Raw genomic sequence first — 23,615 nt, forward strand, 5'->3', positions numbered from 1 at the left:
AGCAGAGATGTGAAAGCTGGAACAGGCCCATGTGGCAGGTGGGAGGACCACTGAGGGAGCGGGGCGCGGGGCCTTAGGCCCCAGAAGGCACCATTCCCAGATGAAACTCCATTTTCAATCTCTTGTCTGAGCCTCGAAACAGAAACATCTGTGGCCCAGCCCCAGGCCCTGGTTATGAGTTCTTTCCTCTTTCTCTGGACTGTTGACAACTGTTTCATTTTCTCCCACTCTAGCTCGGCTGAAAGGTTGAGAGCGGTCACTGTGTGTGTCATGTTGGGAAACGACCATAAATGAGCCTGTTTTTGCTGAGACAGTTAGAGAACAGCCAGAGGACCGGGGCAGGAGACAGACCCCACATTCCTGACATAAGCGAAGGTAACAGGAGATGCTCTGAGGCCCAGACACACGTCATACTGAACAGTAGACATGGCACACGACCCGGGGACTGTTCAGCTTGGGGTGTTCTTCTCCAAAAGCAAAACCCGCAATCTGCTCTTGTGCAATGTCGCCATGGCAACAACACCAGGTGGCGGGAAATCACACTGCCCGCTCAGTGACCTTTCCCTGGGCTGGGACAACAAGGGCCGAAGCTGCAGGCCCCGTGCTGCTTGTGACTCGAGGTACGGACTGGGCACAGACCCCCACTCTGGAGAGACCCGTCTGTGAAAGGAAGGGACATGCCCAGTGGTGACCAAGGATCTTTCTATGGATCCAAGCCAGCACTCACTATACCTCGGCAGGTGCTTTGAATCTGACTGGCCTTAGAAATGACCTGACTCGGGCACACGTACCCCCTTCCCATCAAGGCGGGGGCTTCTTTGGGGAGCAGGCCTTATCCCTCACAAGGCAGAGCCCACTTGCAGTGGGTCCTCACTGACCTTAAAGGCCACTTTCCCAAGTTTTCGCCTTTCGGCTGTTTGAGAATCTGGGATGAAAACAAACGCAAAGCCTTTGTAATCCAAACCCCTTGGAACAGGCCAGGCCTGCTGTTTCCGATTAGAGTGGTATGTTATCTGATGGGGACAGAAGGGGAAACCCAGCGGTCCCATTCTTCCCCCGCGCACTCCACTTTTCTGGGAACAGTGCTGGGAAAAGTCTCACTGTGTGAACTGCCCAGGTGGACCCACCCAGTGGAGCAAGTGATGGAGAAATGGAGCAGGCAGGCAGCTGCTATCAGGAAAGTCCTAGAGGAGGATGGAGCACTCATACCTGGAGGGCAGGGAGAGGGCAGCCAGCGGGGCCCGGAAGACAGTACCCCTGGCCCTGTGTGTTGCAGCGGCCAGAGGTGGGAAGGTGAGCACCTCACTGACATCTGATCACCTGAGCACACAAGGCGGCCAGGGACGGGGAGGCACTGCTCTCATCAGGCACCGGAACAGGTTCTCAAAAGTGTGGGCCTCGGACGGCAGCAGCAGCAGCAGCGCCTGGGACCTCCTCAGGAACGCAGATTCTTGGGCCCTCCCCCCAGACCTATGGAACCAGAACCCCTGGGGGTGGGACCCACTGATCTGTGTTTCACCACACCCTCCAGGGGATGCCTGGGAAAGCCCGAGGACCACGCTCTAGAGCAAATCTTCCCAACAGGGGAGCCACAGCTGGACACCGGTGTGCTGGAACTCAGATCCCTCAGCCATCGGGGGGCTGGGCGGGGTCTGGGCTGACCAGAGTCCCAGGCCAACTGCCCCTCACCCTGTGCGCTGCACACACACGATGACTTCCTGTCTGTGACAAGGAGTGGGAGGCATTGAGATGCCGGGACCCAAGCACCTCCTGCAACAGGTGAGGGGAGAGCAAGCAGGACAGACACTCCGCCTGGACCACACAGGGGCTCTCTCAGATGCATGCAGCCTCTGCAGCCTCCCACACCGTTTCACTGTTTCATTTCACGGCACATGGCTGCGGGTGCACGAGGGACACAGGTCCTGGGAGACGGGGACAACTGACAGGAGAGGAAGAGGTGCCCCAGGCCTACATTCACACTCAGGTGTCTCTGGACTGAGCTCCCTGACAGAACAGAGCTACGAGTCATTTTCGAGCACTTTCCAATCAGGGCTGAGCCCCAGAAGTCCAATCACTGGCCCATGGTGGGGTGCTTGGCGAGTCAGGCCGTGGAACCATTCCTGGCGAAAGAGGAGTTACTCCAGATGGAGCAGCTGGGGAGGTTCGGGGTGGTGGGCCGCCCCTGGGAGGGGTGCAGAGGCAGACCCACCTTCAGGGAGGGGCCCCAGGGTCTGCAGGTAGGCGGAGCCTATGCCCAGGGTGTGGGTCAGAGCCCTGCTTGGCAGGCCCACCTGCAGGAAGGATGGCCTGTGGCCTCCCACCCGGTCCTGTGGGAGGTGCCAAGGCCGGTGTCACCTCCTTTCCCTGCTGCTGCCCTTCTGTCATCACTCTGAATGAGTGGCCCTTTGTACATGAAAGGAAAGCGACTTGCATGTGCCTTTAATCCTCCTGACGAAAGAAACGCAGGCACATGACCCCATAGGAATGCTTCGTCCCTGGCCTGGTGGGCGGGTAGGTGGCCAGGTGAGCAGATGGACAAATGGAGACGATGTCCTGACATCTCCCATGTCCCCTCCCTCGTGTTCCCACTGTGTACACGGCATCCTCTTTCTCTCTGTGGCTCCACTCAAGGGCTCACGTGCCTGCGCGCGAGCGGTGCCCCGAGGCTCCGGCACGCCCCCTGGATCTCAGGTGGTCAGAGCCCAGGGCCTGCACCCCACGCCCAGTCATTTTACAAGCAGGGAAATAAATGGAGGTTCTGCCTGAGGTCACACCGAGTCATGAGTGGCCGAGACAATAGGAGAGCAGCTTATAGAGCACTTGGTAACGTCCCGGCGCCCTTCAGAAGCCTGGGAGCCAGGAGCTGCCATTATCCCCATTTTACAAAGGATGAAGTGAGGTATAGGGAGGTGAAGTCCAGTGGCTCATGGCCAAAAAAGGGGCAAAGCCAGGACTCACACCCAGGCAGCCTGGCTCCAGACCCACTCATCATGCCTGCAAGTTGTACTACTTCCCTCAGAGAAGGTACTAGAGTCCAGGACTCCCCCTCCCCGGCCTACTCCTCTCATTGCACCCTGAGGCCTCCAAGGTACAAAGGCTCTGTGAAGGGCCTGCCCGAGCTTGGGAAGTCCCCACAGTTCCAACCCCCAACTCTCCACAGGGCTGGGGCCCCACCAGCAAACTCCTGAGTGAAGTGAGTCGTGAATCCCCCCATAGTCCCGGAACCTCAGCCTCCTCTCAAACACTGAGGGGCTGGATGAGTGGAGCCACGGACCCCCACCTGCCTCTGGGGCCAGGGGGCACCTCTGCTCAGTGTTCAGAAGGCCCAGCCGCACCAGCAGAAGTATGGAGCATGCTCCTCCCAGACAGAGGGTGCCGCTGCTCCAGAGCCGGAGGCTACACCCTGGTGGGGCCAGGCCCTCCCACCTTCCTGTCCCGTTCAAGACCCCGGCCCACCCCCTAGGGAACCTAACCTGTCCTTCCTCCTTGGGACCTAACAGCACTCACCGCCCTGGGTGGCTGCTGCCTCGAATGAGGAGGGGGCCTCAAGAGGTTCAAGGGGTGTGCGCTCACCCCCACGCCCCCACAGGGACGTCGTCAGAGGCTGTCTGGAGACACGTCACCCCGCAAAGCACACACTTTCCCACTTGGGCCACGGTGACCACAAAGCGCTATAGATGAACAAGCCCCAAGCACTGTGTCTTCCCGGTGTGCAGGGAGCCCCTGAGGTGGGGTGTCTCCCTTTCTTCCGGCCAAGCCCCCCGCCCCTGACCCCACTCTCCCAGCCACTCAGGTGAGGTTCTACCGCCAGAGTGGGCCCAACTCACTTGGTCCTGATGCAGAGCTCGAGTGGAGGGACGAGGTCATCGTCTCGGTCCTCAGGGGCAGTCTGGGTGGTGTCTGGGGAGCAGGACAGAGGCACACGCTCAGCCAGGGCCCGGGCTCGCCCTCGGCTTGGCACTGACAGCCCGACTCCTGCAACCCGACTCTTCTGGCACCCGACCCTCTTCTCATGTCAGCTGGCCCCCTCACTCCTGCCCATCGGTTCTCACCTGGACACCACAGCACCTCCTCACGGGCCTCCCACCCCTTCCTCCTGCTACCAGAATAACTCTTTCTAAAAACACATCCTATCCCATCACTCCCCCGCTCCAAAATCTCCCAGGTCTGCCCACTGCCTAGAGAATAAAACCCAAACTTGTCGGCAAGGTATTCTGGGCTCTCTACTATACACGGTCTCAGCCTCACCATACACCCTTAACGCCATCCGTTCCTCGAGGCACAGCTGTGGCCCCCTCCTGCAGAAGCCATTAACACTCGCCCTCTGGCCCCCCAGTCCTGACATTCAAGTGTGGCTGCACCGCTCTCTGACTGCCCTGAGTGGGCGGCTATGGCCGGTTTCCCTGACAGTGGGTCTGGACGCTCCCCAGGGAATGCACGGGGACGGGCGGCAGACGTCGCACCGATGGTCAGCCGGATCTGCTCCTGCTGGTTGGCCAGCCCGTCGTAGTAGTACAGGTCGAAGAGCCTCTCAGCCCTCCAGTCTCGCAGGAGCTCCGGCTGCAGGCCGAAGAGGACGCTGAAGTGGCTTTCACTACACACCACCCAGATGGGGAACCTGGGCGTCTTCAGGAAACAGCCAACCTAAATGAGGGAGAAGGGGGCAGAGATGCCGATGGGACCTGCTGGCCCTGGGGAAAAGGGGCCAGGGCATCTTCTGTCCAACCCCCGGGCTGGGCTGACCTCAGAGCCCCTGTTGGGGACCACAGCCTGTGTGTGGTGCTGGGGCCCCTCGTGCTGCTCAGAGGCAGGCCTGTCTCCCAGAGCCGTCCCGGCTGCCTCAGCCTGCTGCTTGCAGGGCCTTGGCCGCATAGCCAGTCATCGGGCAGAGAGATACCCTCGCCCGAAACACAGACGCCCTCTGCCCTTCATCTCCACTGCAGGTGGTACGCAGTACTGCCCATCCTGCCTCCAAAAGCTCCCTCACGCCCAGCGTCTCCACCCCGGACAACGACCTCCCTCCACGTCCTCCCCTCCCCACACTCCCATGGAACCTCTCACCAGTCCTCAAACTAATCCAGCACAGCCGTCCTCCGCGCCTGGCCGTCCACTGTCTGCGGTCTAGAGCCGGCACACCTCTCCTGCCCTTCGGGGTCCTGCACCACCCGAATTACCCAATCAGGGAGCACGAATCACCTCCTTCTAGCTCCCGCTTGGGGAGTACTAGGTACTCAGTACTCAGTACCCGCCCCCCTCTAACGCAGCACATCACTGCCTCACAACGACGCATCTGCCTGCCTGCCTGCGCGAGGCTCTACCCTTAGCGCCAGGAGCAGCGGGTGTAAGTCAATGTAAGCTGATGTTTGACGAATGAAGGTCCTTGTGAGTGAAGTGGAACTGGGACTAGGTAGGACTTTACCTTGAGGACACGTGGGACTCGGAGCCATGGGGAGAAGGGAGGGAGGGCCTCTGGGTGAGCAGTCTGTGGTGATGCCAGCACCCACGTCCAGAGACATTGGGAGAACGTCGGGACATTCAGGAAAGAGAGCAGAGGAAGTGGAAGGCGGGAGCTGGGGGTTCCACCTGAGGAGGGATGCCCTCGGAAAGTCCCAGCAGAGGACAGTCACAGCAGAGGGGGGCTCACGGAAGGCAGATGCTATGGCACGTGCTTCGGGGCCCTCAGCCCCTGTTGGATGCGGGGCTAGCTCTGCCCCGGCCCCCCAGCTTTCTGTGCGCTCTCTCCCTGTCACCTATGACTCCCATAGGCAGCGCCTGTCCCCACCTGGGCCCTGGTTTATTCAGCTCTGTACGTGCCATCAGGCTGGGCTGGTTCGAGCCTAAATCCCCACCAGCCCCGGGAGATGTTTGCTTGCTCAGGTATTTACAGCCACAGCCTGTGGATTAAGGAAAGAATGGGAATTATTTTTCCAGTGGGGAGAAGGGCATACTTTCTCCAGGGCCCGTCACAGAAGAGTGGCCAGGCTGTCTTCCTTGGGCCCCTCGGAATCTACCCGAAAGCTGACTCAGGGCTGGGGTGTCTCGGACAGAGGGGCTGTGCCCGGAAGGCCCTGAATCAGGTCCCTGGTGAAAGACTTGCCCGCAAACAGCGGCTTCCTCCAGAGGGTGGGAGGGAGACCTTTACAATGTGTTCATTTTCTCTTTGTCCAAGCACCCTGCCCCCACCTGGACAGTCGGGCCCTCACTCCAGTCCCGTGTGACATTTAAACCTGACCGCAGAGCTCAATCCTCGGTGGGATGTGGGGGAATTAAATGCCTTAAAGGACGTGGCTGGACGTGCCTAAACCCCACTGCAAACTTGGCTTCCGTTCCAGGCTCAAAAGAGGCTTTCCTGACGAGGGCGTCACCTCAAACAGGGAGCCCTGAAGACTAGGGACCCAGCACTCATTCACTGCAGGAAAAAGAGTCACTGGGCCTGCCAGGGAGCAGGCGTCTGCATAATCAGCCACCCTGAATTTTCCAGCAGAGAGACAAAAGGGCAGCTTGCCATTTACACAACGGTCAAAAGATTAAGGGCAAAAAAAAGCTGCCCAGAGAGTTTATAAATGAGTTTTCTCATTCAAGAGGCCCTTCCAAGTGGGTGACATTTTCCAAAGTCGAAATTCACTTCCTTGGGATTTTGGAGTAGCTGCCCAAAGGCCTGGGGCGAGGAGGGAAGGTGGGGGCACGTTTCCTCCATCACAGGCTGAGGCTTTCTCCTGGGGGGTGAGTGGGCAACACAACCGGGGAGACTTTTGAATGAGGATTCTTACGTCTTTGAGGGGTGGGGGGAAAGGTGTAGGAATACCCCAAACCCGTCTGTGGACTGCCAGCTTAGAAGCCCTCGGTGCAAGGGATCAACATTTGAGTGCTGGCAGGTTAGTCTGTCATCTCAGAGATGGTTCCGGGTACCACGCTAGACAATGGGGGTACGGCAGTGAAGGGAACAAGGGCAGCCTTGTCCTTCCGGAGCTTACCAGATTAATGGGGAGGACAGGTAGTAATCACGTAATCATACAGATGCATTTCCACTGCATTGCCCTGAATCGAAGGACGATGCCATCAGATTCGCCATTATGCTTTGTGTCACCAAGAACTCAAGGCAACGATTCAAATCTGACACACCACTGACTGCAATAATGCCTCAGAAATCTCAGCAATGTTCCAATGGGGGAAAGTGCGCGTCTCAAAAGCAGTGACATATGATACTTGACACCAAGAAGAGGCCTATGAAGGAAAGAATTAAGATTCTATGAGGGAGAATGACACATTTGGGTAAGGGGGCCACGAGAGGAGACCCCGATTTAGGTAGAGTGAAGAGGTGAGGAAAGGCCTCCTTTAAGGAAGTGACATTTGAAGCTGAAACGTGAAGGGAGGGAAAGCAGGGGCAGGTCTCGCAGGGCCTTGTAGGTCCTGGAAAGTCCTGGAGTTTAGTCTATGCATTAGTCTGCCAGGGCTGCCACACCACAGTGCCACGGACTGGTGGCTTAAACACGCGAAGGCCAAGATCAAGGCGTCAGCAGGGCTCGTTCCTCCTGAGCCGTGTCTCCCTGGCTTCTAGATGGCGGCCCTCTCTCTGTCTTCACACGGTCTTCCCTCTGCGTGTGTTTGTGTCTCGATCTTCTCTTCAGAGAGGGACACCAGTCAGACTGGATTAGGGCTCACCCCAAGGGACTCGTTTTAACTCAATTACCTCTTGAATGGCCCTATCTCCAAATCCAGTCACATTCTGAGGTATCGGGGTCTAGGATTTCAACACATGAATTTTGGGGGACACAATTCAGCCCGTAACAGTCTGAGAGGACTGGACAACCACGGAGGGGTGTTAAGCAAAGGAAATATATGGTCTGATCCACTCTTTAAAAGCTCACACTGGCTTTGGATTAGAAAGGGGTGGGGACAGGAGACCGAGGCCAGCTGAGCTGTCACAGGTGTCCAGACCGGCAACGCTGGTGGCTCAGACCAGGGTGAAATTGGACACTTGAGGAACAACTTAGGGTAGGAGCCATGTGACCTCCTGATGGATTGGACATGCTCCTGGTTTGAGTAACTGGACAGACGTGCCGTTTGTGGGGCTGGAGGAAGCCGAGGAGGCTGGAGCTTGTGGCTCCATCTTTTTCTCGGGTCCCTTCCTAAAGGCAGCAGTGAACATCCCCTGCAGGTCACGGGAGGAGCACAGAGGTTAAACTCCCTGTCTCATGCTGTCCTGCCCTGGCCTGTTAGTGTCCCGTCACCATGACGACCACGAGCCGGGAGGGACCTTCCAGCTGCAGCCTGCAATGCAGTCCAACCCTCACTGCTGAGCTCGGGGATGGTGGGAGGTGGGCAAGACCAGCCCAGTGGGGTCACGGATGGCTGATGAAGTCCCGTCATCCCAAGGCCGAGGAGCAAACTTCCACTTGCTGGAGGAGATAAAACTCCTGGTCTTCGGCCCAGCACACAACAGCAGAAGGAGTCTATGTGGATTCAAGGATTTGGATTTTTGCAGGGCCTGAATTTCTTCAGTCAGCATTTTACTCCAAGGGAAGGATGACCGACCCCCAACTGATTGATGTTCCCGTCAATTACCCTCCACAGACCAGAGGAAGATCGTTTACTTTTTGACCCACACCCTTAAGACAAGAATGAAACCAGGGATCATGATAAGCCTGGGGATTCCAGGAGTCCGGCCAACGTTACCCTCTCAGCCTGTGGAATTTCGGGCCGCGTGCTTTCGGAGCCCACCCAGGGTCTCATGCTCGGGGCCCTGGAGCTTCTCACAGACCATGTGCCCACATTCCTGGGCTCCCTCTGAACACCAGCACGTCTGGGAAGGAGCCACTATCACGCTTCTCTACCCAAGTCTTTAGAACGCACAAGTCCGCTTCCTGTCTGTGGGGGTGGGAGTGTCATCCAGAGAGGGGACCTGGGGAGGTGGCCTCTGAGCAGTGGGACAGCACAGCTGAACATGTGGTCATGCAGGCGGCACGTGATGAAACTGAGCCCTACCTGAAAATGCTGGTCTCCACCCACTCGGCAAATCCATTCACCCAGCACTTTCTGCGCGTCCCTCGGGTCAGTGTCTGCCTCCCTGGTTCTGTGGATACGCAGTGAATGAGGCCTCGTCCAGACCTTCCAAGAATCTTTGCAGGGCAGCCAGCACGTTAAGAGCTCCTGCTACTCCCTCAGGACAACCCTTTTCATATAATCAACCACAGAACAATGTCTTCTCTGCAAACATGAGAGTGGAGGCTCAGAGAAGGGTCAGGGCAGGCCGGGACAAGCACGGAGGCCAGCGCTCCCCTGCCCATGCTGCCCAGCAGACGGTCACGTTATCCCCTGCCCAGCTTCGCCTGGGGTCCGGCCCTTTCCGAGACCGTGGCTGCAGGGAGGGAGGAGATGGAGGGACCGAGACACCAGCAAACAGACAGAGTGACACCTGGTATGGGTAGAATTGTGTCCCCAAAAAAGTTAGGTTGCAGTCCTCGCCCCCAGGACCTCCGAAGGTGACCTTATTTGCAAATAGAGTGGTTGCAGATATAGTTAAGACGAGGTTAGTGGAGTAGGGAGGGCCCTTAATTCAACACGACTGGCGCCCTTATGAGAAAAGGAGAAGAGACACAGGGAGATGCATTGAGTAGCCGAGGAACCCCAAGGGTGGCTGAAAAACACCAAAAGCTAGAAGAGGCAAGGGAAGATTCTCCCTGTGGGTTTCAGAGGGAGCAATGCCCCAGCGACACGTCCATTTTGGACTTCTGCTGTGAGAGCTCGTGCTCCAGAATTGTCAGACAATAAATTTGTTGTTTCAAGCCCCCCAGTTTGTGGTGCGTTGTTGCAGCTGCCCTAGGAAGTGAATACAAGGCCTGTAACTTCACATCCCCTGTCACTCGAGAATGGCCACCACCCACGCACACACACAGGACAGTGGCAGCTACTCTGGCCCACAATCACAATATAAACCCCCAGAAGTCCCTTTCAAACAGCCTTTCCCAGGACATGGTATCAGCTGGCTCTGGCTGTGAATTCCGTGCCCGTAGCTGAAGGCAGGGAAGCTGCACCTCTTCCCAAACCTTCTGTGAGGTAGACCCGAGTTCCCCCCAGCTCTGGGAGCTGGGGGCACACTCTCCCTCCCCCGCGCTCCTTCTCCTGGGTCCCGGGGAGCCGGGCCCCTCACTGTCCGGAGACCTGTGCTCTCGGTACCTGGCACACGTTGTAGTGCTCGAAGAGAGACAGGAAGCCAATGTCGCTGCGCGCAGCAATGCCCTTGAGGAGCGTGACGTCCCCGTTCCCAGAATCCAGCTCCACAACATCGTTGAACACATTCGACACGGCTTTCCCAGTCAGGAGCAGGTTGACGAGTTCCTGTTGGTGAGAGAAAGGGGGAAGGCTTGTCAAGGGGACATCAGGAGCAAGGAGAAAAGGGTGGAGAAGGAAGGAAAGCGAGGAGGGAGACAGCCTGAAAGCAGAGGGGCTTGTGACTTGTCCCACAGGCCCTCAGAGGACACTGCCAACTCTTCTCATGAACTGAATTCCGAGAGTGTTTATCCAGCACCCACTGCGCACAGGACCTTATCCTAAGGTTTGGGCGGGGGGTGGGGGGTGTGCGTGGTCCTGCTGGAGGGACACAGTGGCTCCTGACCTTGGGCACTGGGGTCTACAGTGGGGCACCAGGTGTGTGGCTGCACAACACAGGATGTGACTGGGGCTCGAAAACTGTGTGCACACAGCTCTCCGGGGCCCAGGCGGACGTGAGACCATGTGACCGGTCGGAGCCGCTTGGTGGAGCAGTGACATTTGGGTGGGTCTTGAAAGAGAGTAATTTTTTAATAACCTTTTTTATTTTGAAATAATTTTAGATTCAAAAGACTTTATAAAAATAGTACAGAGAGTTCCTGTGTACCCTTCACCCAGCTTCCCCCAAGGATAACATCTTACATAACCAGACCACATTAGCAACACCAGGAAACTGACAATGGTACCATACCAATAGCTCAATTCCAGGCCTCATTCAGATTTCACCGGGGACAGTGGGGCTTCGAGGGGAGGGTGCGGAGGGGACAACAGCAGCAAAGCAGGCAGCAAAGCCCCGTCTGGGTTCCAGATCTCTCTGCCCTTGTCGGCTGTGTGGCATCAGACATTCCGTAGCCATGTGACCTGTGCCCCACACCCGACAGGCCAACAAGCCTGCTGACCCCAAAACCAGGAGACAGTGCATTGCGATGGCCGGAAGGGTCCTTCCTATGCAGAGTATCTAGGGGTCCAACCTCCTGTTAGAAATGGGGAAGCTGAGGCTCACAGATGGGAAAGGATTTGCCCAAGCCGCACAGCTGGTTAGTGACAGAGCTGGACTTCACCCACGTGTTCTCGCTCCCTGTCCAGAGACCCTTCCCGCCCACTCACTTGTACCGTCAAGGTACCACCTGGCTGCCCAAAGATGCGAGAGGAAGGGCGGCTGCAAAGTGCCTGCTCTCCGTCCGCCAAGGAAGGATTCACGTGAGCCCAGACGCAGTGCCTGGGCAGGCCCCGCTATCTAACCCGCTTCCGGCCAGGGCTGGCGCACAGTGAGGCCGGCAGGCAGGGATCTCCCCCAGCGGGCGTGGGAACGGCCATCACAGCGCTTTCTCTGGAGGGCACAGTTCACAGAAGTGTTTTCCCCTGAACTGTGAGAGTGATGCTGGGTTAATAAATCCCTCTGTCAGCACCAAGACCCCTGCTCCAGTGACAGTAAAAGACGCCTCCTCTGATGGCCGCAGAGGGACCCCAATTGGAAGGAGATATCGAGGGGGCCTCATTGTGTCCTCGCAGAGGAAATGAGAAAGAATTTGAAGGAAGTGGCTGCTCTGAGATACTCCACCTCAGGGGCAGCAGCTGCTAGAAAGGCCTGGCCTTTCTCAGACAGGTTGGAGTTTTCCCATCGGTTTTCAAGGGGAATAGAAAGGTTCCTGCTCCCCACCTGGGGTGTGCCTCAAACCTTCCTCAGAGCAGGAAGCCTTCTCAAAATGAGGGAGAAGGAGCAACGTGGGGGTCACCCAGTCCCTTGCCATTCAAAGTATGGTCCGTGGACCAGCGACATCGCCCTTCCTGGGGAGCCTGTGAGACATTCAGAATCTCAAGCCCCGGTCTGGACCCACTGAATCTGAGCCTGGTTCTCAACAAGACCCTGGGGGATTCGTGCAAACGTCAAACGTTAAGAAGCTCAGTTCTAACCCAAATGCCTCATTTTACAAATGAGGAAATTGAGTCTCAGGGAGGGGAAAAAAAATCCATCTCACCTCATTCTGCAAGTGAAACAGCCAATATGGCTCAGAACCCCAGCCCAAGACTGGTCTGGCACCCACTGTACCCTAACCGCCCGGCCTGCACTGCTCTCTGCCTGCCGAGGGGGACACTCCCACAGGGAAGACAGGCCCCCAGAGAGGCAGCTGGACCTCCCAGGTAGCCAGAGAGGCCTGAGGCCTTCCTCTAGGAAGGGGGGCAGCAGCCGCCCCACAGTCCCTTGGGTGCCCTGGACAAGGGACTGGCCCCTGCATGGTGCCCAGGTTATGTTTGCAGGGCTGGCACAGTGAGCCAGGACCCCTAGGACAACTGGGTTTTCGGCTGGGCCCAGCAGGTTGAGCAGCTCTGCCCAGCCTGTCTGTGCCACTGGTCCCCCTGTGTGCACTGAGGGCCAGATTTGACTGTGGCCCAGTGGCCACTTTGAGAGGCCCTGCCAGGTAGAGAAAGGCTCAGACAGAAGCCAGGTGTAGCCTTTGGCTCCCAGTCCTGACGCTTCACTGACAGGATCTGGAACTTGGTGTCAGCAGGTGACTGGGAGGCGCTATGACACGTAATTACGCTCAGGGTCCCCTCTGCCCCCATGAGGCGCCTTGAGGGCCCCTTTGTGACGATGCAGAGGGAAGGGCTGTTGTAAAGACACTGCCCTGTGTAAACGTTAAAGAAGCCACGGCCGTCATTTCCCCAGCTGGCCAGCGGGTCCCCAGCCTGTGCCAGGGCTCTGGGCTGGGCAGGGCCTGGGTCTGCCGTTAGCCTCTTTTGCACCCCCTGTAGCCCCAAGCGCACAGATCAGGCACAGCCAGGCCTCCAGACATGGAAGCTACACTTCCTTTCTAGGTCTCCATGACGATGAAGCCGGGCAGAAGCCACTACAGGAAAGCTACTTGGAGAGGGCTGGCTGGGCAAAAGAAGAAGGGAAGAGGAAGGGAAAGAAGCACATGGCTGCCCCGGCCCCCCACGGCACCCCCTGACCTGTGTGCAGTAGCCATGTGCTCCAATTAGGTGACTGGTGGGGACATCGAAGTCCTGGCGGATGCTGGAAAACATGGAGAAAGCGATGTTAGCGTGTCTCTGCCTCACCGAGGCCGCCGGGCAAACTTCCAGGGGTGGCCAGGGGCTCCCTCACACTCCAAGCTGAGGCCCAGAAATCCGGCTGTGGCAGGAACCTGAGTGCTCTGCTCTGTGCCCCACTGTGGGGCTAGAGCCCCAGGCTCCTCGGGTCACCCTCTCTCTCTCTCTAAGCACCAGCCGCTACTCTGGCCTCACCAAGCCCTCTGCCGATGCAGCAGAATGGTCGCTGGGTTTAGAATCCAACATCCTGTATTCCCATCCCAGCTGTCACTAATGGTGGGGAGTGGGACGTCCTCTGACATCTCCTCTCGGGGCCTCAGTCTGTGAGTCTGTGAAATGGGAGGAACAGTCTAAAGTAATAGCTGTCACTACCTAGGCACAGACCTTGTACCAGACCCTGCACACACACTATTCCTAAACCCTGAGAGAAAACCCAGGCTCGAAGGAGGACTGATTTGCTTAGGGTGCTTGCTTGTGGGTGAGGGAGCTGGCGGGGAACCTGACAGCCAATCTCAGAGGCCTGTGCTCTCCCTCCCCCAGGTCACGACTGTGGCTCCACCCTCAGAATGGGGTCCCCGAAAAGGCACAGCGTGAAAAGCCCCTTTGCTAAAAGAAATCCTCAAACCAGAAGGAACGGGCTTCTGGGGCTGTGCAGTGCTGGGGGCCAATATGATTCAGGGTGTCACGTCAGCAGCAGCCCTGCCACATGTGAGGTTAAGCACCAGGAGGCAAAACCATAGCCTTGAATCTCAAAACCCCCCATCAGGACTTTATTCCTGTTCCCTACCCGCCCGCGGTCAACCCCTCGGGAGATGAAGCATTATTGTTGACCAGGCCGCGGACGGGTAAACAGGAAAGGAGCGCCCATCTACTGAATACACTCAGAGGACGGCAGTGTCAGCCCGCCAGCGCCCCCAGGAAAGGAACACTACACTTTATAGATGTGGGGGAAAGCTCAGGGAGGTGCTGCCAGGTGGGTGACGGGAGGCCGGGGACCTGGCTCCCTCTGCTGCTGCACACAGCCCTTGGGGCACATGGCCCACCCAGACCTGTGCCCCCGGCCTGGCCTGCCTCCTTCATCCCCACTCCATGGAGAGCCTGGAGCGGCGGCCCAGAGGCAGGAAGGGCTCAGCGATCACGTTTGTTTTTCCTTTTAGTGGAAGGGAAGAGAAACCTGGTCTCAATTTTACACTTTAAATCTAAGATCTGCCGGTAAGTCCACAAACTTAAAACACACGTCCTGGTCCCTGTATCCTTCCCAAAAGGAGTTTAGAAACTCAAGCCCCATGACCTCTGCAGAAGTGCTTTCTTGTGGTTTTCAATAACCATGGCCAAATGGGGACAGTTTGTGGTCCACATGAGAAGAAGGGCTGGGGTTGGTACTGTGGGGCCCAGCCGAGAACCCACGGAAGCTGCGGGGTTGGGGGGGCGCTCAAGAAGGGCCCTGGAGGATCGCCCATCAGACACAGCCCAGCGGGCCTGGGAACGAGTCGGCTGGGCGACAAACGGCCAAGGGCTGCAATCGGCCGACACGAGCTCAGGCAGAAGAATTGATGGAAACGCTCTCCAGCACACATAGGCATCTTCTGAAGAGAAGAAAATAACCTCAGAGGAGCCCAGGGTGGACTGATAAGCATCGCTGGCTCCGAGCCAGCCAAAGCTTTCAGAAGCAGTCTGATGTCCATAATCTCACAGCCTCGTGTTCACCCAGCGGGATTGAGAGCCTGCGTCAGCTGAGAGCAGAGGGACAGGCAGAGAGGACAATGGGAGGAAATGGTAATTGCATCCTTAGGTGCAAACACGATGGGAAATTCAGAAGTGGGCTCAGATCTTAAAAGGGAGGAACATCTGTATTTCACATTAGGGCATTCGGGAGACGCCAAGGAGCGGCTTATGGCTTAAGAGATTTACAACTTTGGCAAATCTCGTTGCCCAGACCTCCCTCTAGGAGAATTCCCTGGAGAGCCGAGCGTGAGGAGTCCTTGAGCGGAGGAACAACGGCCTGGGCTCTGCAGGGAGAGCGGCAGTGCACACGGCACAGCCGGCACCAAGCCCGAGTTCTAGCCCCCACTTGCTGTGTGGCTGCAAACCTCGCGTCTCTGTGCCTCAGTCTCCCCTTCTGAGGGGCTTTCACGAGATGAGCGGTGTTATGAAGCTGAATCATGTCCCCCAGAATTCCTAAGTTGAAGCCCTAGCCCCCAGGGCCTGGAAAGAGCTGATTAAGTTAAGTAAGCCCTAATCCAATCTGCCTGGTGTCCTTTCCAAAAGAGGAAATTTGGACACGCAGACGGACACCAGGAATGCATGCACAGAGGAAAGACCGTGTGAGGACACAGCAAGAAGGCAGGTGGCCGTCCACAGGCCAAGGAGAGAGGCCTCAGAGGAAAGCAACTCTGTCGACATCTTGACCTTGGCCTTCCAGCCTCCAGAACAGAGACAATCAATTTCTGTTGCTCACGACACCCAGACTGTGGCACTTCGTGATGGCAGCCCTGGGAAAGAGACACAAGTGGCCTCTAACGTCTTTTTAGACTCAGAGCCCTTTCTTCAAAGAAAATCTTACATGCAGAAGCGCAGTGTATGAAACTTAAAGGCAGGGCAGCTCTCGCTGAAAACCATGCAGAGACTGGTCCCATCCTTCACCCTCTCCACCAGTCCCTGCGGCCCTGCTGGGGAACTCCAAGGTCATGCAGTACCCTGGGAGCAGGGGCGAAATCAGTGGAGGGCTTGCCTGAGCTCTGAGGTTCCTACTTTCTGGGCTTCCGAGAAAGGGAAAGGCCTTTTCCCAGAGACTGACGACCATTGCCCTCGAACAGGCAGGTTGTCCCTTCCAGTGGTCCTGGGGGTTGGACAATGCAGGACCAGGCAGCAGGCTGGTCCTGGCCCGATGAAGCAGGAGGAGCCATGGACCGATGAAGGCTGACCCCTGAGACTGTCCTACACTGGGACCCCTTAAGGGCTCAGGAGCTTGCTGGGATTTTGGGTTCCACGGAGCACACATGAGGGGAGCCTGACTGGACTGCCCAGGGTATGGAAACTCACAAGGAAGGGCTTGGACCTGGCTGCCCTGAGCCAACATGGCTCTGCCCAGGATGCCCACAAGGACCGCTTCTCCCAGCCCTGCCCCCAGAGGATGTCCCAGAGACACTGCTGACTAAGAAACACAATGAAGAGGGTGTCAGGGCTGGCAGAGTCCTTGGGGCTCGGCACTTCGCAGATGGGCAAACGATCCCAGAGAAAGAACACAACAGGCCCAGCGATAGACGCCAGCCCAGACCCAGTGCCGGAAGCCTGGCCTAGCCCTCTGCCACCTCTCTGCCCTCTGCCATCTGTCACACGTCTCAGACGAGCAGAGGTTCTGCCGCTGAGCTGCTTACTATGCCTGCGCCTGGAATCTGCAGTCTCACATTCTTTCAAATACACCCTCCATCCCCTCTGAAGCCTTGTGAGGCCAGGAGGGCAAGAATCGCCATCTCTGGGTTACAGATGGGGAAACTGAGGTCCAGAAAGGCGAAGGGACTTTTGGTTTCATGGTCACAGAGACTCAGTGGCCAGGACTGTATCCCTAGAATCAGGATCCCACGGCGTCCACTGTGGCCTAAAATATGTGACAGTCAGGCAGGCTGGGAGCCCTGAAGCCCCACGCCTGGTCCCCACCCTCTCTGGCCGGGTGCAGCTGTCCCCTCGTCCTAAAGCCGACCGCACAGGCGTCTGAACGTCGCAATGAATGAACAAATCTGAACAATTCATTGGAACAATGAATCTGTGCATTTTGCACAGAAGGTTCAAAATAAGAAGGGAAATATGTCCAAGTGGCCTAGAGACATGGTTCCAGTCTGTGGTCACAGTCGTTCACCTAAAATCAGTGTCCATGGGGCAGGTCAGTGGCCAGCTCAACCTGGGCCTGGCTGAGTGGCCTCAGGCCAGTCCCTTCCTCTCTCAGCCTGCGTCCTCATTTACAGAACCAGAAGACTGGAGCAGGGGGTCTCCGGGGACCTTCCGGGATGTGAGGGAGTGTCGCTGGTCCATGACTCGGGTAATGAAAACACCTTGCCTAAAACAGGCAGTAAGTAACCTGGGAGGACTCGAACAGCCACTTCCCCTCCACCTGAGTTCTAGGGGACCAGGCCCTGGGGACACCGCCACATCCCTTGGACAGCTCCTGCCTGTCCCTCCAGCCCACCCTCCCCCTGAGCCTGCACTGAGCACTGCACTCCCCCACCCCTGCAGCAAGCTCCAGAGACAGCACCCCTTCGTTTGGTGGGATGTCTATTGACTTTTGAGGACACCATCAATAGTGCAAAGGGTAGCCATGGAACAATTCAGAAAAGCTGGGCTCGGAAGTTAGGGAGCCCTGGATTCAAATCCAGCTGCCCCCATCTACAAGTTAGTCCCCTCTCTGAGCCTCAGTTTCCCCACTTGCAATATGGGTTTGATGATGCCTCCTTCTATTACAGATTGCTGTGAGAGCGGAATGAGATGCATTATATAAAGCACTTGGCATTTGGTAAATATCACTTCCTGTTTCCTACGATAACAGCAATAATAACAACAACCAAAAAACAATGAGAGGTCATGATTCCTGCAACCTCAACCGTTCGTATCACGGCCAAGAACCCAGAACAAACAGAGGCCTCCGAGAGCGGTCGAAATGCAGCCATGAGTATCTGAAAAGGATTCGGGGAGAGCGGATATTGATTGTTTTCCCAGGAAGGCCAAGCGGAAGTGGACAGTGAGTCAGAACACCTGGGTGTCAGGCCCCCTCTGCCACCTGCGCTGTGTGACCTTCAGCAAATTGCTTTCCATCTCTGAGCCTTGGGCATGTCATCTGGATGGGGACCACAATAACTACCTCAAAGCGTCGTTGCAGTAAGAGCCAAGGCCATAGAAAGGCTTTGCAAACTGCAGACAGCTCCACAGGTTGGAGGGAATGGCTGTTATGTCCATTCTCCAGGCAGGGGCCTGGAGAGGAAGGGGCTAGACGGGTTCCAGCAGGCAGGGCAAGCTGCATGGAGAGAGAGGGGGCTGCCTGGAGGAGGGAAGAGAAAGCAGAGCTGCCCGAGGCCTTCCACCTCACCACCCACCAGTCCTTTCCCACATGCCGGCACCTTCCTCCCCAACCAGACCTTGTGCAACTGTTCCCTGCAACACCCCCTCCCCACAGCCCCCAACACACACACTGGCCTATGGCTACTTTTCTTCTGCTGCCTGACAAAGCCCTTCCCTCATATCCCTCAGGGCCCTGCTAAGTGTCCCTGCTCCACAAAGAGACACCTCCCTTGCCTCAAGGCACATGTGCCCCATCTCTCCTCAGAAGCCCCTGCCTAGAAGCACCCACCAACTGCTTTTCCTGTGCAGGCAGCAGGGGCTTTGAGGGCAGGGTTATGTTCTGTGTGTCTGGCCCTTGGTGCCCCAAACTGGGCTCTAACCCTGCAGGTGCACAGAAAGGCTCCAAATTCCGTAAGCCTGCCCACACCCATCCTGGGTGAAAGCTGTAAGGAAGGCCGTGGGGGAACGGTGTCCAAAAGCTGGGTCCCAGGAGGTGTGCAGAGGCAGGCTGAAGTAAGCCTCCTACTCAAGCAGCGGAGGCTGGCCCGGACCGCTCTCTCCTCCAAGGCCTGTCCTTTTTATCCGGGTACCCAAGACCTTTGTGGAACAAGGAGGTATAGCCCTTGGGGAAGTGGGTAGGGGTGCTGGATGCACTGAGAGTCAGGAGACTCTCCCCAGCTCTGCCTCTAACCCTGGAGTGTCCCAGGCTTGGTCGCCCTTCCCGGCCCCCCATGCAGCCCTCAGGCTCAGTGTTTATGGGGAGACTTACTGCCCTCAGCCACCCCAGTTGGCACTCGCTGGTCATGACCTGCCACCTCAGCAGCCTGTGTTGGCCCAGACCACGCCAGCTGAGAGTAAATGGCGAGTGAAGCAGGGGGACAGCATGGGCCTAGCAGGGGCCTTGTCGTGTTTTCTACTCTCCCTCTCAGACACACCTGAAGAGCACCCGTCACAGTGCCCCCCGCCCAGAAAGGCACAGGCTCTGAGACTGGGTGCAGGTGTCCGCTGGGCTGCCAACTGGTCCTTAGCGCCTCGGAGCCTTGGTCCCCACATCTGTAAAATGGGATAATAGCCCTAGGCCTGTGGGCCAGCCCCTGGGGTTGTCACAAGTTCCAAAAACTCAGGGTGGCAAGTGAGGGCCCCACTCTCCTCCACCTCCGACTGAAGTTGGGCCTCCTACCTCTGCCTTCCATGGGGTGAAGGGACCACAGGACCCCCAGAGGGAGCCTGCCAGGATCTATGGAACAGAGCTCTAGTCACTGCACAGGAGCCGGGGGCTGCCAGGGAAAGGAACAGTCTGCAGACCAAGGGGGGCCAGAACAAGGGAGTGGGTGGGGCGCCTGCCACTTCCAATGGCACAGCTGTGTCAGCCTGTCACCCACCACCTCGGTCTCTTCAGACACGTGTATTGAAAGTGATCAGTAGCGTGGCTTCCACCCTCGTCGGAATCAAAGTTAGAAGCTGACGTGGAGTGGAGGAAGCTCATCCCGTTTCCCAGTTTCAGTCAAAAGGTCCTGGCATGCCCTTCACCATGCTGCCCAGTCTCTCCTGTTACACATGGGAGACGCAGGGGAGAGGGGCCCAGGCTTTGTCCGGGGCCGCAAAGCAGCGCGAGTCTGTGCAGTCGGGGTGTGGGTGGTCCTGCGTGTGCCTCGTTCTGGGCTGGAAGAGCTTAGGTGGGCATGACAGAGCGGAGGAGAAAGCTGGCACACAGCCATCTATCCTCTCTCATCGCGACAGACATGTGGGAGCACCAAGAGCCTGGGATTTTCAACAGGAACAGCCCCTTATGCCACGGACACGGGCCAGCCCCATTTGTTTCTCAGTGAGCTGCTGGATCTAGAAGCATTGTCCTGAGCCTGTGGGGGCCCCCACCAAGGCCCAGATCCCACCCACCCCCAATCTCACATCTACTCTCCTGTTCTTGATGCAGCCTGAACTTCTAATTCCCGACTGGAGAGCCCATCTCTTTCCCAGCCGGTGCGGGAGACCTCTGCGGGTTTTGACTGCATGTTCACATGCCCCATGGTGGGTGCGACACGGGCCTGGCCACAGTGAGGCATCAGGAGTGGGAGCACGGCTCCCAGAAGGCTGAGGGGTGCTGGAGAAAGGGCTCTCTCTCCACCGGGCTCGCCAGAGCCCACCATGTGGGAAGGCGCCCTGAGAATACAGCTGAGACAGAGGAAAGAAGAGTTAAGAGCTAGAAGGAGGGACACCAGGTCCCAAAGATGACGTCTGGGTTCCTGGATCCAGCCTGTCCTAAAGCCCTGGGCTTCTGATATGAATCAATTAATAGCGTGGTTTTCTGCTGATGCTGGCGAAGAATTGAGTTTCTGTCACTTGCATCACCAACACTCATGGTTGGCTTTCATTTCAGGGCTATTTCCACAACGAGACATAAACTGTTGTTGTTGTTGTTGTTGTTCCACCCTTGGACAGAATTAGAGCAACAGAGCCACCATGGTGCGCGTGGCTGGCTCGTGCTGTCCAAAAATTACTTCAGCAAATGACAAACTACCGCCTGTTTGGGGCTTTCAAGGGTGCCCTTGGGCAGCCAAAGTTGCCATGGGAATGAAGGCCAAGGGTCCGTTGCGTGAAAAGGTTTTCTTCACCAACCGTCTGCCCCCCCTCCAGGCCTCGGCCAAGCAGCGGGCATCGCCAGAGCCCTCCGATGCCAGGCCCTGTGACCACTGAGGGCCTGGAGCACCTGGCGCTGGGCTGCGCGGGCCTGGCTCCCAGGTGACCCTGAGCCCAGGGCCTGAGCCTCCCGGGGGCCTGGGACAGCGTGCGGTTTGGAAAGCAATGGAACAAGGAGACCATGGAATCCTGGATGAGATTTACTGTAAGCAACTCGAGATCTGAGGAAAGGAAAATAGTCTGAAATCAAGTGGGAACAAATAAAACCTTCACAAGGCTTTGCAGTCGGCCCGGGGTAAACAATCCTCCAAGGCCAGCTTTGCTACTGTTCTCTCAGCCTCGGAAGGTGAAGCGGCCCGGCTGCACTCTTGCGTTTACATCCCATGGCTCCCGCCGGGGTTGGGGACGGCCAGCGTTCAGGAGGTGTTGACTTGGGTGCAAGGGCTGCCCCTGGGCCTCAGGCGTGATTCTGAGAGCCTGGCTAGGAGGGCGGGGTGGCCATGCCTTCAGTCTCACACACTCACTCACACACGCACACACACTCCCACATGTACATACTCACATACGCCCACATACACACAATCAAGTCACCCTTCCCACACAATCTCACAATCACCAACGCCCACATCACCTCCCACCCAGCCCCACAGCCACCCCCATCTTTCACACACACACTGTAAAGAACTGGGTGGGTTTCTCAGCCCCCTCTCCGCGTCTCCCTGGTTGAACAGCATGTGATTTGAGACACTCTGCCCTCTCCTTGGGCGACCAAGACAGGTTGTCCACTGCCCAAAGTAGTAACAGATCACCCTGACGTGGCCTCAAAGCTTTGGCAAAGCTGAATCTGAACCCAGAGCAGGGAGGCCTCGGCGACCATCTGGCCCTACGGTTTTCAGAGCAGGGCTCTCCGTAGAGGGGCCTCAGAGATGCAGCTGGTTGTGAGACCGTCCACCTCCCCGCCCCCACTGCTCTGCTTCGTCTGCTTTATACAGTGAACTCCAGCGGATGGTTTCTTCAGAAAAAAATCCCATTTCTTTTCGCTACAAAAAGAGACTAAAAGGCGTTAGTGCAACCCCTTCCTGTCGGAGATAAAAAAGCTAAGGCAAAGGTCGGGTCAGCCATACAGCTTGTGGGCAGTAGCGAGGAGATGGGGACCCAGGTGTCCTGAAGCGATGTTGTACCAATGTGTAAGACCCTTTCTTTCATGTGACTTGTGGGCTCCTGGACAAGCGTCTCAGCTCAGTCTGATAAATGTGCTGGGTGACATTTCTCCCCAGGTGCCCAAATGTCCATAAGGAAAAGCCTTCACAAGTAGCTAAGCCCTGCGGCAGGCCAGGAGGAGGTGGGTTTTCACACCGTTATCATGGCAGAGAACACAGCAAACCTTGAGCCAGGCCTGGCATCCCTCCCGAGACCGAGACCAGAGGCTGTGGGAGCCGGGTAGCGCCGTGGGGCATGCAACATGCCTGGCACATGAGGGGTGTGGACCATTCCAGGAGCTCAACTCCCCAAGGCAAGAAGAGCTTCTTCAGAGGAGCCCTCAGAAATGCCAGGAATGCTAACATGTTACTTTAAGTAATTTCTGCCTGATCCTCTCACAGGATCTGGGCAGCGTCATGAGTGCCCAGAGTAGTCCTGTCCTCATCCTCACGGCTGCCACCCCTTTCAGGAAGCCCCCAGGACCACCGGGAGGAGAGGTCAGCCCCACTCCTATGCCCACATGCCCGGTAGCCCTATGGGAACGTGGAGTGGTCAGGCAGCCATCCTGGGACTGCCCGGGCCAAAGGGAAAGTGGGTCTGGAGAAGCCCCTAGAGGTGGCCCAGGCGGCCCAAGGCCTGCCCTCTTCCCCACCTGATGCCCTCAGGTAGACTAATGAAAACTCTTCTTGAACTTGAACACATAAGAGAGAATCGAATGTCTTCTCTAGCACACCTATGGGCGGCGTACTCCCAGGGCGGGCAGGGGTCTTCCCACGGCTCCTTCTCCTGCCCCATCCGAGCAACAGCACTGGGTGGGTTTCCAAGCCCCCACTCTGCTTCTCCCTCGCTGAACAGCACGTGCTCTGAGATAATCTGCCCTCGCTTTGGGCGACTCAGGGGAGCCCAGGGAGCTCCTGGGCCACTCAGCAAGTGCCTGCCAAGGGTGAGCGCAGCCACAGGTGGGCCCTCACTGACTGCAGGGCACCCCGTGGCTGTGTCTCCACCACAAGGCACCAAGCCAAAATGGAGGGCAAGCAATGACAGGACGGGCACGGAGGCACTGAGTACCGTGGGGATAGGATCAGACTAGCAACGGCCCCGTCCACGGCTTGCTACGCACCGGGAGCCACGTCCACACGTTTCATCTCGTGAGGCAGGAACTGTCATCCCCTCGTCACAGAGTGACAAACTCAGGTTCAGAGGACTAATGCACCAGCCCTGAAACCAAGTCTGTTTCATTCCCAAGTTCAGGTCCTTAAACAACAAACCCAAAGAGCCCTGTCTGGGAACACGCTCTGTGGGCTTTGTGACCTTGGGGCAAGCCACTCACCTGCCAAAGCCTGGTTTCATCTGAAAGACAGGCACGGTGACAGTAATCACAACAGGGCCACCTGACAGGGTTGTTGTGG

The 23,615-nt window shown here is 57.3% G+C and overlaps 1 protein-coding gene across 3 annotated transcripts in view; it reads right to left on the bottom strand.

Moving 5' to 3' along the window:
- The window catches only part of MINDY4 (MINDY lysine 48 deubiquitinase 4), a 104,024-nt gene that overhangs the window by 4,883 nt on the left and 75,526 nt on the right, over nucleotides 1-23,615 (bottom strand). Inside the window, exons 14-17 of one of the 3 annotated variants that reach the window (XM_033088709.1) lie at nucleotides 13,222-13,285; nucleotides 10,177-10,338; nucleotides 4,464-4,644; nucleotides 3,828-3,900 (exon numbers count right to left, since the gene is read on the bottom strand). In XM_033088709.1, coding sequence (XP_032944600.1) covers nucleotides 3,828-3,900; nucleotides 4,464-4,644; nucleotides 10,177-10,338; nucleotides 13,222-13,285 — 480 coding nt within the window. Of the gene's footprint in view, nucleotides 1-3,827; nucleotides 3,901-4,463; nucleotides 4,645-5,098; nucleotides 5,157-7,261; nucleotides 9,074-10,176; nucleotides 10,339-13,221; nucleotides 13,286-23,615 lie in introns of those variants that run through there. The other 2 variants (XR_004421170.1, XM_033088710.1) reach the window with 2 other exon arrangements.

The sequence above is a fragment of the Rhinolophus ferrumequinum genome, chromosome 20, assembly GCF_004115265.2.
Source record: "Rhinolophus ferrumequinum isolate MPI-CBG mRhiFer1 chromosome 20, mRhiFer1_v1.p, whole genome shotgun sequence".
In the NCBI taxonomy this organism is placed as follows: domain Eukaryota; kingdom Metazoa; phylum Chordata; class Mammalia; order Chiroptera; family Rhinolophidae; genus Rhinolophus; species Rhinolophus ferrumequinum.